Consider the following 18,095-nt stretch of genomic DNA (forward strand, 5'->3'; position numbering starts at 1 on the left):
TAGGCTGTAATGTCTGGTATATAAACTGGCCGCCTCAGTGCCATATGAGCCTTGGCCGAGCTTCCAACATGGCTGCTTCTACTATGTGCGAACGTTACTGATCATGACAACAAAGCTACATCTAAGTAGAGCGTTATCCCCTCAGGTATTTGATGAAGAAGGAAATAATGTAACTCCTCGGCCATTATTCCAAGCGGAACCTGGTGCTGCGCCGCCCAAGCAGAGCAAACTGTTTACCCCACCAGATGCCTCCGGCATAGCAACAGTGTCCGATTTCTTCTCAACTATGTCTCTACATACTGGGATAAACGCCAGTTTTGTCGGCCCATTTTCAAGGTAAGCTCAGTTAAGACTTCTGATACTGCTGTGACTATACCAATGCACCACTAGGAATCGTCATGCCAAAAAGACTTTCTATTGTGCCAGATCTGATCTGAGAGCGTGTATTTTGTTACGGCACAAACTACCACACCTCTACCTTTATATTGTTAAATCGTGGCCATTTTACCCAGAGCTGGGGTGTGCTTGGGACTGCCTGCTATAACTGAAGCAACTGGGGACTAGTGGCAAAGGCCAGACAGGGACTATTAGCCGTACTGCCGTACAAAGCCCATTAGCACACATTAATATATATATATATATATATATATAAGTCAGCATTGTATGGAAGTCTTGTCAGGCTGAGAGGTCTCCACCAAGTCTTGTCACTGTTTCTATCAGCCACACCTTCCGCCCAGTACAGGAAGCCGATTGCAGAGCACATGGGTACAGCCGTAGAGAGCGAGTGGGAAGCTGACGGAGGCTGTGTAGCCCAGGCCTAACAAACCACCAATACACTCATAGCCATAAATATCGGTGCTGCCAGATGGGCCATCAGGGAGTTTGCGGCTCTCCATCCGTTGTCATCTCTGTTAATGTTTTTATTTCAGAGATTTTGTTGTGGAAAAATAAAGTTATAATAATTTTTTTTTTTATTTGTTATATACGAAAAAGTCCAAAATATTTTCAAAGTTCTCACTCTCTGGTGCAGGTCAACGTTTGGGGGCAGCAGTATGTCCATATCAAGCCAAGGGACCGGTTCGCTGTCGGAAGATATGGAGGAGCCAGGATTGAGACGTGATGCTCTGCCCATGTTGTCTGGTAATGCCACAGCTAGAGCCTAATTCGCACTGGCCAGTAGGTGGCGCAGCCCAGAAAACACATCAGCCCTACCATAGAGTTGGTGCCACTCTGGTAAATGGGCTGAGCCAGACGTTGCATTGTTCACCTGCGGTATTGACATGGGCACACGGAACCACACACACACAGGGAGGGGGACACCTGAAATCTTCGCAATCAATGTATACTCCAGGCCTCAGCGCCTAGCAAAGTTTGTAGTTGAGTAGGGCTGAGCTATGTGGTGCACGGGTCACTGTGTACAAAAGGGGGCGTTTCTGATAAGATCCAGTCAGATTCTAGCTGTTCAGTTTAGAATCCCAGCGGCGGTGGCAGCGTGCATTCCAACCCCCGTGCTCAGACTCCATCTCTATGGAAAGACTGGAGGTCTCTGGAATACACTGAGCTGGGGAACAGTGGAAACTGTGGGACGACTAATCAAGAAGAGGAAGATTTTATTCTGAGAAGGAGACTGTTAAACTCCAAATTCAGATAGGAATCATAGCGGTAAAACACACTGTTCAGTGTTACCCTCCCTGATTTTCCACTTCAGCTCTGTGAAACAGTAAAGAATTACCCCCTACTCCCCCCACCACCCTCCATGACTACTCCCTCAGCTTCAGATCAGTGTCTGTAGAGCTCAGACTGCCGTCATCTGAGCACAGGTGTAGTCTCTGATCTCATAGGTTCAGCGTCTAGTGCATGGGTCTTCAACCTGTGGCCCTGCAGCTGGAGTGGAACTACACATCCCAGCATGCCATGTCTCAGTTTTAGTATGCCTTAATAGCAAAACTGTGGCAGGTCATGCTGGGATGTTTAGTTCCGCAGCAGCTGAAGGGCAACAGGTTGAAGACCCATGGTCTAGAGTGTACACAGGCTTTTTTCGCCCACAGTGTCCCCTTTACTTGTGGGCCCCCAGAACCATACAGTGACACAGACAGTTGCGGATGAATATATTAGGGGATCAGATGAACACCCATAGCCATAGGCTTGCCGTTACAGCCCTTTTGCCTTATAGTAACAATGTGAAGAGAAAATTCTGGTAACTACTGTAGATATCACTGTATAATTTTTTTTAATACTATGGCGTTATTATACTATGCAGTGCCGTGTTTTTGTTTCGGGATATGAAATCATGGTACATCACACAGTGTAATGACGCTGCTTCAAAGAGGAGTTTCTTCCCCATAGTTCGTGTTATTTTGTGTTTTCATTATTCTTATTGTATTTTGAAATTGTCAGGGAAACATTGTGTGATAAGGATCACATACACCGGGTATAAGTTCCAAGCAAAAAGTTTATTTTCCACAGCTTTTCCACAGACAGGCAGTCCACAACTGAACATCAGTAGTTACCAGCAGGTCACAGGTCACAAAACAGTTCACAGCAGATCTTTGCAGACAGAGGTGTAAATTCTTCAGAGACCACTGAGATCCAGGACCCCTAACAGTAACCACCCCCTGGCCTATCACCTGGGCGACTAGTTCACCGTCAGCAGCCCTGTCCCTTCTGTCTGATACCTTTTTTTTATTTTTATAATATATATTTATTGAAAGATATAAAGGAAAACATAAATACCGTACAGTTCAAGGCAGGCACATACGATACAGCAGGTAAAGAGATACGATCTATAGTTGTAGGGTACAATCCAGTAAGCTCAACCTGACACGGTTAAATAGAGACCTTGTCAAAACAGAGGAGTCCCAGATTCCAGTACATACATGTTATACCATGTGGTTAATCGAACGTCTGATGCCTTTTTAAAACAATCTGACAGGTGTCTGCAATCAGGCTTACTGTTTCTTAGACTTGACCAAACGGAATAGCTGGCCTGGATTATTTCCAAACACAACCCTGCTGTTCTATATATCCATGTCCCTGTCACACTTATTAAAAAATCAAAGGGGGTTGGAGTGCTCCTGCAGAGTAATAGGCGGGAACTTAAAGTTACACATTTGTATATTATTACATTTGTGTCCCACTATCTCTGTAGAGAGAGAGTGGGGAGGTTCTAGCATTTCTCTTGTACAGAAACCCACTGTTCTGATGCATTTCACCACTTCATTTCTGCAGTTTGAGTCTACAGGGTTGCCAGCCAGACCCTACCTGTACAGGTAGATGGCAGCCTGTTGTAGAGAAATGTAAGAGATCATGGTGGATATATATAGGTAAGAAGGCCAGTTATTTATTTCATGTATACTATTCATATCATTCAGCGCAATAATAGACATACAGCACTTTTATTTCTATACACATATAATAAAGTATTTTAAATGGAGGGTTAATTTGCTCTTTTAGAACATTAATGACTTGATTCAATGTCTTATTACATAGAGCAAGATACTGTTCGGGAGCAGCCAGAGGAAAAAGATCTGGATAAGATAATTCATGTATTCCTGACGGAGACAGACACAATATGGCTGTTGGACATGCCAGTAGCGGTGGTCTCCACGGATGCTGAAGAAGCAGAATTAATCAAGTAAGAGAATTGACATTGTTTATATAGCATCATTACTCTGACCGTTAGTATTATTTGGTGCTTCTGTCCTGGACGGTATATAGACGACATTTCTCTGTTTTCTTCAAGTAATCGGAACCAAGCTTACACAGAGCTCTGCAAGACCAGAGCTGGAAATGATCGCTACATTGAGAGAATGATGCAGACCTTTAACGGGGCTCCGAAGAGTAAGGAAGTTCAGAGTGAGCCAATTGTCCTTGAAGACGTTGGTAAGTCCTACCCTTTGCTGCCCACTAATTGAAATATCAATGATTTGTAACAGTTTCTTTATAGTCTTAATAGTGTTGTGTGTTTTAATATATCTATTGCAAAATTGATGTAAAAAAAAATATTTTGTGATGACATTCCCCTGATGTTACACATGTGTGTTCTGTGATACTGTCTGTGTTGCCTGTGTAGGTGTTATGGCTTCAGTGTGGGACATGTATGATTCATTTAATGCACCGGAGAAGCCACCAGTGGATGCTGCAGCAGAGGTAACCGCTAGATCAGAGAGATCCGAGAGTGTGGCCAGCAGCCGATCCAACGTGAGCAGGAGAACAACATCTAGCGCCTCTATGGACAGAGCTGGTAAGTTCATTCAGCTTAGTTACTACCTATTTATTCTGCATGTTCACAAATCTAGAACACTGCAAATCCGTACACTGGCTCCCAGTTCATCTTACAAGTCTTACAAGGCTTTAACAATTTCAGGAGTCTATTAGCTAAGCCTTGGATGGAGATAAGGTGGACAGAGATAAAGTACCAGCCAATCAGCTCCTAACTGACATGTCACAGGCTGGGTTTGAAAAATGACAGTTAGGAGCTGTTTGGCTGGTACTTTATCTCCGTCCAAGGCTTAGTAAATAGACCCCCTCAGGGGCAGATTTATTAAGCTCGGTGAAGTGATAAAGTGGACGGAGATAACGCACCAGCCAGTCAGCTCCTAACTGTCATTTTTCAAACAGAGCCTGTGACATGACAGTTAGGATCTGATTGGCTGGTACTTTATCACCGTGCAATTTATCACTTCACCAGGCTTAATAAATCTGCCCCTCAGTTCCATCCAACACCACTTCCCTTATCTCATAGTATTCTCTCCAGTCTTCCAGTGGTTTTATCTTTCCTGTCCTCCCATAATCCTCATTAATGGTGGAAAGTGTTCTCCCATTCTGCATTCTCTTTGCATCAAAGCACCAGCCTCCAAAACACCAGCATCAAAACACCTGCCTCCAAGTCTTTAAGTAGCATCAGAAAACAACACTTCTTCATCGAAACCTGCATTAAAAACAGTAGTGGATCTTGCCACGGGCAAGCAGGACTTTTGCCCGGGGCGCCGCCTTCCAGAAGACGCCGGCGCCATTCGGAGGGCGCCGCACCGTGGCAAGATCTGCTACTGTGCCCCCCCGCCGCTGTGCCCCCCGCTGGTCCCCAGCTCGGAAGGGAACCAGACGCTACGCGTCTAGTTTCCCTTCGTGGAGGGGACCTTTGCTGTGCGGTGCGCGGTGACGTCATCGCGCACCGCACAGCATTGTGGCACAAACGCTAGGGGTCATAATTGACCTCTAGTGTCTATGCTGATCAAGGAGAGGAGCGGCGCCGGTGGCTGTCTGCATCGGTCTGGATCAGGAACGGGGATAGTAAGTATACTTTTTTTAATTTTTTTATTTCAGCGGCGCTACAGGGGGCACAAATGGGGGCGTTACTGACCACGCCCCCCGTGTGAAGCCACACCCCTATAGTTTTGCCCGGGGCGCAACCACAGCCAGAACCGGCCCTGATTAAAACCTACAAGTTTACTATACCCACCCTTGAGAGTCTCCAACCACGTCTTTACTCAGCACTCAGCTACTGCCTTGTCCACTTCCGCTTCTTGCCTCTCTCTGCTGGTATCAGTCTCTTCTTTTATCTCTGTATAAAATTGTATATTTGTATTAAGATGTGATACTACGACTATCTTTTTACACCGAGCATTCTGCAGTGACGTTTGCCTGTACTGACCCCTGTGTATTGCTGCCTGCCTTGACCATTGTTCTGATCATTGACATTTGTATAGCCATCTTATACTTTACTGCTTGTTTGTCATTGTCTAAATCAGGTTGTTTCCTATAGTGCCCAGCCCCTAATAACTGTATCACCTTAGGATAACTACAGAAGTCCTGGTAGTCGGCGACTGCCCGGAACCGTAACAGGAGGGTACAAGGTGGTTGTTACACGCAGAAGTCTCACCAAGGCATCTTCTTAGTCCTGAGAAGCACCCGCCTAATATACGTTACATGGAACAATATCTTGTCATTGTAATTCTTTCCATTCCATTTATGTAGTAAGCTCTCTAGCGGCAATAGGTTCTCAGTACCTGGGAATGCAGACTTCATCTTTCTATTGCTACTCTGTACAGCGCCACAGATTGTGTTGGGACTTTATGGTTGAAATGTAATTATAATAAGCAGCTAACAAAGTTAATAGGCAGAGTATCTCATTCTGGGAGGGTCATCTCTTAAATATAAAGCAATTATCAGAAAGTATATTCCAGGTAGGTTTCTGCATTTTTTTTTTTTAACTATTTACTCGAAGAGAGACAATTGATACAATACATTGACAAATGCAATAAAGGTTGATTACAAGGCTCTCAGTTTTACTGGGTATAGGAAGATTTTAGACAAAGTAGAGTCCAAAAAAAGTGGAAAGAAAAGAGCAGGAAAAATAGATGAAGCAAAGAATAGGGGATAAAGAAAGAGGAAGAAAAAGAGCGAGAAATAAAAAAGAAAAGGGGGTTCAGCTTGAAGTAGAAAAGGCGAAACATGACAAAGTAGAAAATCTTGAGATAAATTATTTAGTAGCAACTTACTGTGGAAAATTGATAGACTCCTGTAGGGAGGACCCGAGGATGGCACGACAAAAGCAGCAGGAAAAATCTATCAAACGAGTCAACCATTACTTGGGATGGTGAGTCATGGCTAACAGCCAGGGACCCCTCACCAAGTCAAATTTATGGGGGCAGTCATGTAGGTAATAGGTGAGCTTTTCCATATTTGCGATAAACCAAATATAGTTATTCAAAGCAGAAACAGTAGGGAATGCAGAGGATTTCCAATTCCTAGCAATTAAGGATTTTGCTGCAGCACAAATATGGGAGAATAGTTTGTTCAGGGGAAGGTGTGTGTGTGTGTGTGTGTGTGTGTGTGTGTGTGTGTGTGAGGGGGGGGGGGGGGGGGGGTGTTCTACACCTTGGAAGGGACGAGGCAGCAAAAACACCCATGGGTCTAGAGAGAGCGGAAAGCCTGAAAGGGATTTTAACATGTCAAGGAATTTGTTCCAAAAAGAAACTATATATGGGCAGGTCCACCAGATATGAAGGAGGTTACCCTCTGAACACAGTTCCGCCAACAAACCGGAGTAGCGGAGGAAAACATTTTTGATAACTTATCAGGGGTATAGAACCACCTATAAAAGAGTTTATAGGAAGTTTCCTTGATTCGAGTAGAGATTGAACTTTTAGCAATTCCTTCTCTCACCTCTTCCCAACAAGAGTCATCTGGAGGTGGACCAAGATCTCTTTCCCATGGCGGGCCTGCACAGCAGAGGTAACCTCAACAAGCAATTAATAAATTTGGGAGATTATACCTCTTCTGTGAAGACTCTTAATACAAATCCGTTCAAAAGGGGGTCTCTGTTTGAGGGTGATACATAAGGAAGTGGCGGATCTGAAAATATTCAAAGAAAGGGGGCACTAATGAAGGAAATTTACTTTTAATCTCGTCTAAAGAAGCCCATGCCTCCTAAAAACAAAGATCAGACACCAAACGGATACCCACTTTGTACCATCATTTAAATTGCAAGGGAGAGGCTCCAGAAGGAAAAGCTGGATTGTCCCAAAGGGGGGTAAGAGGAGGTTTTCACATTTTGAACATATTACTTCTCTTTCTTCTTCATATTGCAGATATGTTCTCCAGCACAGTCACGGACATAGACAAGCTGCCTCTTGCGCGGATCCCGGATGAGACTGAGCCAGATGGGGAAGAAATAATAAACTCTGAGAAGTTCCAGCAAGATCTGTTCATTATGGAGAGAGTTGTTGTAGAAAACATATTCCAGCCGAAGCTTGCGGCATACCGGCAGCTCCCGATTATTATAGGTCTGTGTCCGGGGGTTTCCCTATTCTTCTCACATGCTACCCATTAATGGCACTACTATCTTCTCTAGCCCTCAAGTGCGCTGTCTTGGAGTAATCCTTGACTTCTCCCTCTCCTTCAAACCACACATTCAGCACCTCTCACAAACCTGCCGTCTTCATCTCAAAAATATTTCCAGGATCATACCCTTCCTCACCCAGGATGAGACCCTCATCCACTCACTGGTCATCTCCAGACTGGATTACTGTAATCTCCTAAATGGCCTACCTGACAATTACCTTTCTCCACTCCAATCTGTCCTCAATGCTACTTCTCGGCTCATCTTCTTCACCAAACGCACTACGTCCACCTCCCCTCTCCTACAAGCCCTTCACTGGCTTCCCTTCCCTTTCAGAATACAATTCAAGCCTCTCACACTCACTTACAAAGCCCTCACCCACTCCTCTCCCATCTACATCTCTGACTTTATGTCCCTCTACACTCCCACCCATCCTCTTCGCTCTGCTAATGCACGCCGACTCTCCTGTCGTCTGATTACTTCCTCCCACTCCTATCTCCAAGATTTCTCACGTGCTAATCCCTCTCTACAAAACTTCAAACAGGCTCTCAAGACCCACTTCTTCACCAAACCCAGCCAACTCTCCTCCTAACCCTCTGTTCCACGTTCACTGTCTACCCCATCTGTGTCACCTCTGTCTGTCTGTCCTCCCCTTTAGAATGAAAGCTGTCACGAGCAGGGTCCTCAGCCCTCATGTGCTTATCCTTCTCTCATTTAAACCATCTTTGACAGCATCAAATCCTGCGTTTTTTTGCCATCTGATACTTATGTCAGTGTCGTCTGCTGCTGTATCTATGTTTATTTACCCTGCACTTGTCCTATATTGTCTTCAACTGTAAGTCACTATTTTCCTGTTTTGATTATTTGTTTATGTCCTCTGTAATGGACGCTGCGGATCCCTTGTGGCGCCATATAAATAAAGAATAATAATAATAATAAAATAATAATAAATAGTTCCTTTATAATGTATTACCACTTCCGTATACTGAGACTTGTAGCCGTTGACAGGTTGGTGACAGGTCTGTGGAGAATGACCAAATTATATTTCATATTTAGGCCCCCATTTATGAAGCCTTGGAGAGTGATACATTGCACGGTGATAAAGAACCAACCAATCAGCTCCTAACTGCCATGTCACAGGCTGTGTTTGAAAAATGACAGTTAGGAGCTGATTGGTTGGTTCTTTACCACTGTGCTATATATCACTCTCCAAGGCTTGATAAATCTGGGCCTTAGATTTTTCCTCTTTGTAAAACTGAATCCTTCTCCCCGTGCCTGTATAGTATACTTACTACATATGGTGGCGTCTGTGTCTTAGTTGAAGCTGCAGCTTGAATAGGGAAACTCTCATTATGGTCACGTTGTACTGATATGTCCTCCGATGTACTCTTCATTGTTAAAAAGTAATAAAATAAAAAGTATTTAAAGGGAAGAAAAAGTTCCCTTCTAAAACCACCAATTTTTCAGATCCAGACGCTGCAGATGACGCAGAAGTTCTGACCAAAGTGACGTCTCCCAGTATAAATAGGTTGTGGTCCTTTGTGTGTGAGGTGACGAAAGGACGAAACGTGAGCGGCACATCGTGGAACAAGAAGAACCCGGTGAGTACATAGCTGAGTGGAGAGTAGCGCACGACTCTGCTGTGGAGAGAATCCTGGGTGTCAGATCCTGAGCTTCTCCAGCTTAGCCGCCCTTTCGCCCCACAGGACCTGCTGGCCGTTGGCTATGGAGAGTTCGGGTTTAAAGAACAAAAGGGAGGACTGGTCTGTTGCTGGTCGCTGAAGAACACAACGGTAACATATAATATATGTGCGTGTTATATGCTGTATAGTTATTACACGATGGGGGTAATTCTGAGTTGATCGCAGCAGGAACTTTGTTAGCAGTTGGGCAAAACCATGGGGGTGATTCCGAGTTGTTCGCTCGTTAGGTTTTTTCGCAACGGTGCGATTAGTCACAAACTGCGCATGCGCAATGTTCGCAGTGCGCCTGCGCCAAGTAAATTAGCACAAAAGTTTGTTATTTTACTCACGGCCTAACGAAGTTTTTTCATCGTTCTGGTGATCGTAGTGTGATTGACAGGAAGTGGGTGTTTCTGGGCGGAAACTGGCCGTTTTATGGGAGTGTACGAAAAAACGCTGGCGTTTCTGGGAAAAACGCGGGAGTGTCTGAAGAAACGGGGGAGTGTCTGGGCGAACGCTGGGTGTGTTTGTGACGTCAAACCAGGAACGAAAAGGACAGAACTGATCGCAGTGTAGGAGTAAGTCTGGAGCTACTCAGAAACTGCTAAGAAATTTCTATTCGCAATTCTGCTAATCTTTCGTTCGCAATTCTGCTATGCTAAAATACACTCCCAGAGGACGGCGGCCTAGCATGTGCAAAGCTGCTAAAAACAGCTAGCGAGTGAACAACTCGGAATGAGGGCCCATGTGCACTGCAGGTGGGGCAGATATAACATGTGCAGAGAGAGATAGATTTGGGTGGGGTGAGTTAAATCTGAAATCTAAATTGCAGTGTAAAAGTAAAGCAGCCAGTATTTACCCTGCACAGAAACAAAATAACCCGCCCAAATCTAACTCTCTCTGCACATGTTATATCTGCCCCTCCCCCCCCCCTGCAGTGCACATGGTTTTGCCCAACTGCTAACAAAATTCCTGCTGCGATCAACTTGGAGTTACCCCCGATATGTGGTGGATATGAGACTCAACCATTCATTGTTTTCTTACTCAGTGGCCGGAGCGGATATACCACTGTGACAGTGGGGTGACGGCTCTGGACTTCTCTGTGTCTTCTCCGGACCTCCTGGCGGTGGGGATGTATAATGGCACAGTTGCTATTTACAATGTGCAGAATAAAGACAATGTTCCGGTGCTGGATAGCAGGTACCGTATGAGCTGTATTTTCTGGTGGAGTTTTATCTGGAGCATTCTCTCCCAAACCACACGTTTTCCATGGAAATGCCACAATCTGGGATAACAGAAACTTGTTCTTCTAGTTACCAGGAATTGTAGCGTACATAGTAGAGATGAGCGCCTGAAATTTTTCGGGTTTTGTGTTTTGGTTTTGGGTTCGGTTCCGCGGCCGTGTTTTGGGTTCGACCGCGTTTTGGCAAAACCTCACCGAATTTTTTTTGTCGGATTCGGGTGTGTTTTGGATTCGGGTGTTTTTTTTAAAAAACACTAAAAAACAGCTTAAATCATAGAATTTGGGGGTCATTTTGATCCCATATTATTATTAACCTCAAAAACCATAATTTCCACTCATTTTCAGTCTATTCTGAATACCTCACACCTCACAATATTATTTTTAGTCCTAAAATTTGCACCAAGGTCGCTGGATGACTAAGCTAAGCGACACTAGTGGCCGACACAAACACCTGGCCCATCTAGGAGTGGCACTGCAGTGTCACGCAGGATGTCCCTTCCAAAAAACCCTCCCCAATCAGCACATGACGCAAAGAAAAAAAGAGGCGCAATGAGGTAGCTGACTGTGTGAGTAAGATAAGCGACCCTAGTGGCCGACACAAACACCGGGCCCATTTAGGAGTGGCACTGCAGTGTCACGCAGGATGTCCCTTCCAAAAAACCCTCCCCAATCAGCACATGACGCAAAGAAAAAAAGAGGCGCAATGAGGTAGCTGACTGTGTGAGTAAGATTAGCGACCCTAGTGGCCGACACAAACACCGGGCCCATTTAGGAGTGGCACTGCAGTGTCACGCAGGATGTCCCTTCCAAAAAACCCTCCCCAATCAGCACATGACGCAAAGAAAAAAAGAGGCGCAATGAGGTAGCTGACTGTGTGAGTAAGATTAGCGACCCCAGTGGCCGACACAAACACCGGGCCCATTTAGGAGTGGCACTGCAATGTCACGCAGGATGTCCCTTCCAAAAAACCCTCCCCAATCAGCACATGACGCAAAGAAAAAAAGAGGCGCAATGAGGTAGCTGACTGTGTGAGTAAGATTAGCGACCCTAGTGGCCGACACAAACACCGGGCCCATTTAGGAGTGGCACTGCAGTGTCACGCAGGATGTCCCTTCCAAAAAACCCTACCCAAACAGCACATGACGCAAAGAAAAATAAAAGAAAAAAGAGGTGCAAGATGGAATTGTCCTTGGGCCCTCCCACCCACCCTTATGTTGTATAAACAAAACAGGACATGCACACTTTAACCAACCCATCATTTCAGTGACAGGGTCTGCCACACGACTGTGACTGATATGACGGGTTGGTTTGGACCCCCCCCAAAAAAGAAGCAATTAATTTCTCCTTGCACAAACTGGCTCTACAGAGGCAAGATGTCCACCTCATCATCACCCTCCGATATATCACCGTGTACATCCCCCTCCTCACAGATTATCAATTCGTCCCCACTGGAATCCACCATCTCAGCTCCCTGTGTACTTTGTGGAGGCAATTGCTGCTGGTCAATGTCTCCGCGGAGGAATTGATTATAATTCATTTTAATGAACATCATCTTCTCCACATTTTCTGGATGTAACCTCGTACGCCGATTGCTGACAAGGTGAGCGGCGGCACTAAACACTCTTTCGGAGTACACACTTGTGGGAGGGCAACTTAGGTAGAATAAAGCCAGTTTGTGCAATGGCCTCCAAATTGCCTCTTTTTCCTGCCAGTATAAGTATGGACTGTGTGACGTGCCTACTTGGATGCGGTCACTCATATAATCCTCCACCATTCTTTCAATGGTGAGAGAATCATATGCAGTGACAGTAGACGACATGTCCGTAATCGTTGTCAGGTCCTTCAGTCCGGACCAGATGTCAGCATCAGCAGTCGCTCCAGACTGCCCTGCATCACCGCCAGCGGGTGGGCTCGGAATTCTGAGCCTTTTCCTCGCACCCCCAGTTGCGGGAGAATGTGAAGGAGGAGATGTTGACAGGTCGCGTTCCGCTTGACTTGACAATTTTCTCACCAGCAGGTCTTTCAACCCCAGCAGACTTGTGTCTGCCGGAAAGAGAGATCCAAGGTAGGCTTTAAATCTAGGATCGAGCACGGTGGCCAAAATGTAGTGCTCTGATTTCAACAGATTTACCACCCGTGAATCCTTGTTAAGCGAATTAAGGGCTCCATCCACAAGTCCCACATGCCTAGCGGAATCGCTCCGTGTTAGCTCCTCCTTCAATGTCTCCAGCTTCTTCTGCAAAAGCCTGATGAGGGGAATGACCTGACTCAGGCTGGCAGTGTCTGAACTGACTTCACGTGTGGCAAGTTCAAAGGGCATCAGAACCTTGCACAACGTTGAAATCATTCTCCACTGCGCTTGAGACAGGTGCATTCCACCTCCTATATCGTGCTCAATTGTATAGGCTTGAATGGCCTTTTGCTGCTCCTCCAACCTCTGAAGCATATAGAGGGTTGAATTCCACCTCGTTACCACTTCTTGCTTCAGATGATGGCAGGGCAGGTTCAGTAGTTTTTGGTGGTGCTCCAGTCTTCTGTACGTGGTGCCTGTACGCCGAAAGTGTCCCGCAATTTTTCTGGCCACCGACAGCATCTCTTGCACGCCCCTGTCGTTTTTTAAATAATTCTGCACCACCAAATTCAAGGTATGTGCAAAACATGGGACGTGCTGAAATTTGCCCATATTTAATGCACACACAATATTGCTGGCGTTGTCCGATGCCACAAATCCACAGGAGAGTCCAATTGGGGTAAGCCATTCCGCGATGATCTTCCTCAGTTGCCGTAAGAGGTTTTCAGCTGTGTGCGTATTCTGGAAACCGGTGATACAAAGCGTAGCCTGCCTAGGAAAGAGTTGGCGTTTGCGAGATGCTGCTACTGGTGCCGCCGCTGCTGTTCTTGCGGCGGGAGTCCATACATCTACCCAGTGGGCTGTCACAGTCATATAGTCCTGACCCTGCCCTGCTCCACTTGTCCACATGTCCGTGGTTAAGTGGACATTGGGTACAACTGCATTTTTTAGGACACTGGTGAGTCTTTTTCTGACGTCCGTGTACATTCTCGGTATCGCCTGCCTAGAGAAGTGGAACCTAGATGGTATTTGGTAACGGGGGCACACTGCCTCAATAAATTGTCTAGTTCCCTGTGAACTAACGGCGGATACCGGACGCACGTCTAACACCAACATAGTTGTCAAGGCCTCAGTTATCCGCTTTGCAGCAGGATGACTGCTGTGATATTTAATCTTCCTCGCAAAGGACTGTTGAACAGTCAATTGCTTACTGGAAGTAGTACAAGTGGGCTTACGACTTCCCCTCTGGGATGACCATCGACTCCCAGCAGCAACAACAGCAGCGCCAGCAGCAGTAGGCGTTACACGCAAGGATGCATCGGAGGAATCCCAGGCAGGAGAGGACTCGTCAGAATTGCCAGTGACATTGCCTGCAGGACTATTGGCATTCCTGGGGAAGGAGGAAATTGACACTGAGGGAGTTGGTGGGGTGGTTTGCGTGAGCTTGGTTACAAGAGGAAGGGATTTACTGCTTCCGCTGTCACCCAAAGTTTTTGAACTTGTCACTGACTTATTATGAATGCGCTGCAGGTGACGTATAAGGGAGGATGTTCCGAGGTGGTTAACGTCCTTACCCCTACTTATTACAGCTTGACAAAGGGAACACACGGCTTGACACCTGTTGTCCGCATTTCTGTTGAAATAGTTCCACACCGAAGAGCTGATTTTTTTGGTATTTTCACCAGGCATGTCAACGGCCATATTCCTCCCACGGACAACAGGTGTCTCCCCGGGTGCCTGACTTAAACAAACCACCTCACCATCAGAATCCTCCTGGTCAATTTCCTCCCCAGCGCCAGCAACACCCATATCCTCCTCATCCTGGTGTACTTCAACACTGACATCTTCAATCTGACTATCAGGAACTGGACTGCGGGTGCTCCTTCCAGCACTTGCAGGGGGCGTGCAAATGGTGGAAGGCGCATGCTCTTCACGTCCAGTGTTGGGAAGGTCAGGCATCGCAACCGACACAATTGGACTCTCCTTGTGGATTTGGGATTTCGAAGAACGCACAGTTCTTTGCGGTGCTACTGCTTTTGCCAGCTTGAGTCTTTTCATTTTTCTAGCGAGAGGCTGAGTGCCTCCATCCTCATGTGAAGCTGAACCACTAGCCATGAACATAGGCCAGGGCCTCAGCCGTTCCTTGCCACTCCGTGTGGTAAATGGCATATTGGCAAGTTTACGCTTCTCCTCCGACAATTTTATTTTAGGTTTTGGAGTCCTTTTTTTACTGATATTTGGTGTTTTGGATTTGACATGCTCTGTACTATGACATTGGGCATCGGCCTTGGCAGACGACGTTGCTGGCATTTCATCGTCTCGGCCATGACTAGTGGCAGCAGCTTCAGCACGAGGTGGAAGTGGATCTTGATCTTTCCCTAATTTTGGAACCTCAACATTTTTGTTCTCCATATTTTAATAGGCACAACTAAAAGGCACCTCAGGTAAACAATGGAGATGGATGGATACTAGTATACAATTATGGACGGACTGCCGAGTGCCGACACAGAGGTAGCTACAGCCGTGAACTACCGTACTGTGTCTGCTGCTAATATAGACTGGTTGATAAAGAGATGTCGTAGTATGTATGTATGAAGAAGAAAGAAAAAAAAACCACGGTTAGGTGGTATACAATTATGGACGGACTGCCGAGTGCCGACACAGAGGTAGCCACAGCCGTGAACTACCGTACTGTACTGTGTCTGCTGCTAATATAGACTGGTTGATAAAGAGATGTCGTAGTATGTATGTATGAAGAAGAAAGAAAAAAAAACCACGGGTAGGTGGTATACAATTATGGACGGACTGCCGAGTGCCGACACAGAGGTAGCCACAGCCGTGAACTACCGTACTGTACTGTGTCTGCTGCTAATATAGACTGGTTGATAAAGAGATGTAGTAGTATGTATGTATAAAGAAGAAAGAAAAAAAAACCACGGGTAGGTGGTATACAATTATGGACGGACTGCCGAGTGCCGACACAGAGGTAGCCACAGCCGTGAACTACCGTACTGTACTGTGTCTGCTGCTAATATAGACTGGTTGATAAAGAGATGTCGTAGTATGTATGTATGAAGAAGAAAGAAAAAAAAACCACGGTTAGGTGGTATACAATTATGGACGGACTGCCGAGTGCCGACACAGAGGTAGCCACAGCCGTGAACTACCGTACTGTACTGTGTCTGCTGCTAATATAGACTGGTTGATAAAGAGATGTCGTAGTATGTATGTATAAAGAAGAAAGAAAAAAAAACCACGGTTAGGTGGTATACAATTATGGACGGACTGCCGAGTGCCGACACAGAGGTAGCCACAGCCGTGAACTACCGTACTGTACTGTGTCTGCTGCTAATATAGACTGGTTGATAAAGAGATGTCGTAGTATGTATGTATGAAGAAGAAAGAAAAAAAAAACACGGTTAGGTGGTATACAATTATGGACGGACTGCCGAGTGCCGACACAGAGGTAGCCACAGCCGTGAACTACCGTACTGTACTGTGTCTGCTGCTAATATAGACTGGTTGATAAAGAGATGTCGTAGTATGTATGTATGAAGAAGAAAGAAAAAAAAACCACGGTTAGGTGGTATACAATTATGGACGGACTGCCGAGTGCCGACACAGAGGTAGCCACAGCCGTGAACTACCGTACTGTACTGTGTCTGCTGCTAATATAGACTGGTTGATAAAGAGATGTAGTAGTATGTATGTATAAAGAAGAAAGAAAAAAAAACCACGGGTAGGTGGTATACAATTATGGATGGACTGCCGAGTGCCGACACAGAGGTAGCTACAGCCGTGAACTACCGTACTGTGTCTGCTGCGACTGGATGATAAATAATGATATAAAAAATATATATATATCACTACTGCAGCCGGACAGGTATATATATTATATAATGACGGACCTGCTGGACCCTGTCTGTCAGCAGAATGAGTTTTTTATAGAATAAAAAAAAAAACACCACACAAGTGAAGTCACACGACGAGTGTTTAACTTTTTCAGGCAATCACAATATAGTATACTACTAACTATACTGGTGGTCAGTGTGGTCAGGTCACTGGTCAGTCACACTGGCAGTGGCACTCCTGCAGCAAAAGTGTGCACTGTTTAATTTTAATATAATATGTACTCCTGGCTCCTGCTATAACCTATAACTGGCACTGCAGTGCTCCCCAGTCTCCCCCACAATTATAAGCTGTGTGAGCTGAGCACAGTCAGATATATAATATATACATAGATGATGCAGCACACTGGGCTGAGCAGTGCACACAGATATGGTATGTGACTGTCTTGTACTCCTGGCTCCTGCTATAACCTATAACTGGCACTGCAGTGCTCCCCAGTCTCCCCCACAATTATAAGCTGTGTGAGCTGAGCACAGTCAGATATATAATATATACATAGATGATGCAGGCATGCAGCACACTGGGCTGAGCAGTGCACACAGATATGGTATGTGACTGAGTCACTGTGTGTACCGTTTTTTTCAGGCAGAGAACGGATATATTAAATAAAACAACTGCACTGCTGGTGGTCACTGTGGTCAGTCACTAAACTCTGCACTCTCTTCTACAGTATCAGCCTCAGGTCAATCTCTCTCTCTCTCTCCTAATCTAAATGGAGAGGACGCCAGCCACGTCCTCTCCCTATCAATCTCAATGCACGTGTGAAAATGGCGGCGACGCGCGGCTCCTTATATAGAATCCGAGTCTCGCGAGAATCCGACAGCGTCATGATGACGTTTGGGCGCGCTCGGGTTAACCGAGCAAGGCGGGAAGATCCGAGTCGCTCAGACCCGTGAAAAAAAACATGAAGTTCGTGCGGGTTCGGATTCAGAGAAACCGAACCCGCTCATCTCTAGTACATAGGGGGTCATTCCGACCTGATCGCACGCTGACGTTTTTGGCAGCGCAGCTTTCAGGTCACTACTGCGCATGCATATGCACCGCAATGCGCAGGCGCATCATACGGGTACAAAGCGGATCGTTGTTGAGCGACGGATTTAACGAAGGATCCATTCGCACAGCCGATCACAAGGAGATTGACAGGAAGAAGGCGTTTGTAGGTGTCAACTGACCGTTTTCTGGGAGTGGTTAGAAAAACGCAGGCGTGTCCAAGCGTTTGCAGGGAGGGTGTCTGACGTCAATTCCGGGACCGGACAGGCTGAAGTGATCGCAGCGGCTGAGTAAGTCCTGGGCTACTCAGAAACTGCACAAACTATTTTTGTACCGCTCGGCTGCACATCCGATCAC

At 45.9% G+C, this 18,095-nt stretch overlaps 1 protein-coding gene across 2 annotated transcripts in view; it reads left to right on the forward strand.

Moving 5' to 3' along the window:
• The window catches only part of DNAI4 (dynein axonemal intermediate chain 4), a 95,240-nt gene that overhangs the window by 34,237 nt on the left and 42,908 nt on the right, over window positions 1-18,095 (forward strand). For both annotated transcript variants that reach the window (XM_063939140.1, XM_063939139.1), the window contains exons 3-11: window positions 146-336; window positions 1,031-1,140; window positions 3,490-3,634; window positions 3,743-3,882; window positions 4,073-4,243; window positions 7,593-7,787; window positions 9,311-9,444; window positions 9,550-9,636; window positions 10,574-10,725. In XM_063939140.1, coding sequence (XP_063795210.1) covers window positions 146-336; window positions 1,031-1,140; window positions 3,490-3,634; window positions 3,743-3,882; window positions 4,073-4,243; window positions 7,593-7,787; window positions 9,311-9,444; window positions 9,550-9,636; window positions 10,574-10,725 — 1,325 coding nt within the window. The remainder of the gene's footprint in view (window positions 1-145; window positions 337-1,030; window positions 1,141-3,489; window positions 3,635-3,742; window positions 3,883-4,072; window positions 4,244-7,592; window positions 7,788-9,310; window positions 9,445-9,549; window positions 9,637-10,573; window positions 10,726-18,095) is intronic.

Source organism: Pseudophryne corroboree, chromosome 9 (assembly GCF_028390025.1).
Source record: "Pseudophryne corroboree isolate aPseCor3 chromosome 9, aPseCor3.hap2, whole genome shotgun sequence".
NCBI lineage: Eukaryota > Metazoa > Chordata > Amphibia > Anura > Myobatrachidae > Pseudophryne > Pseudophryne corroboree.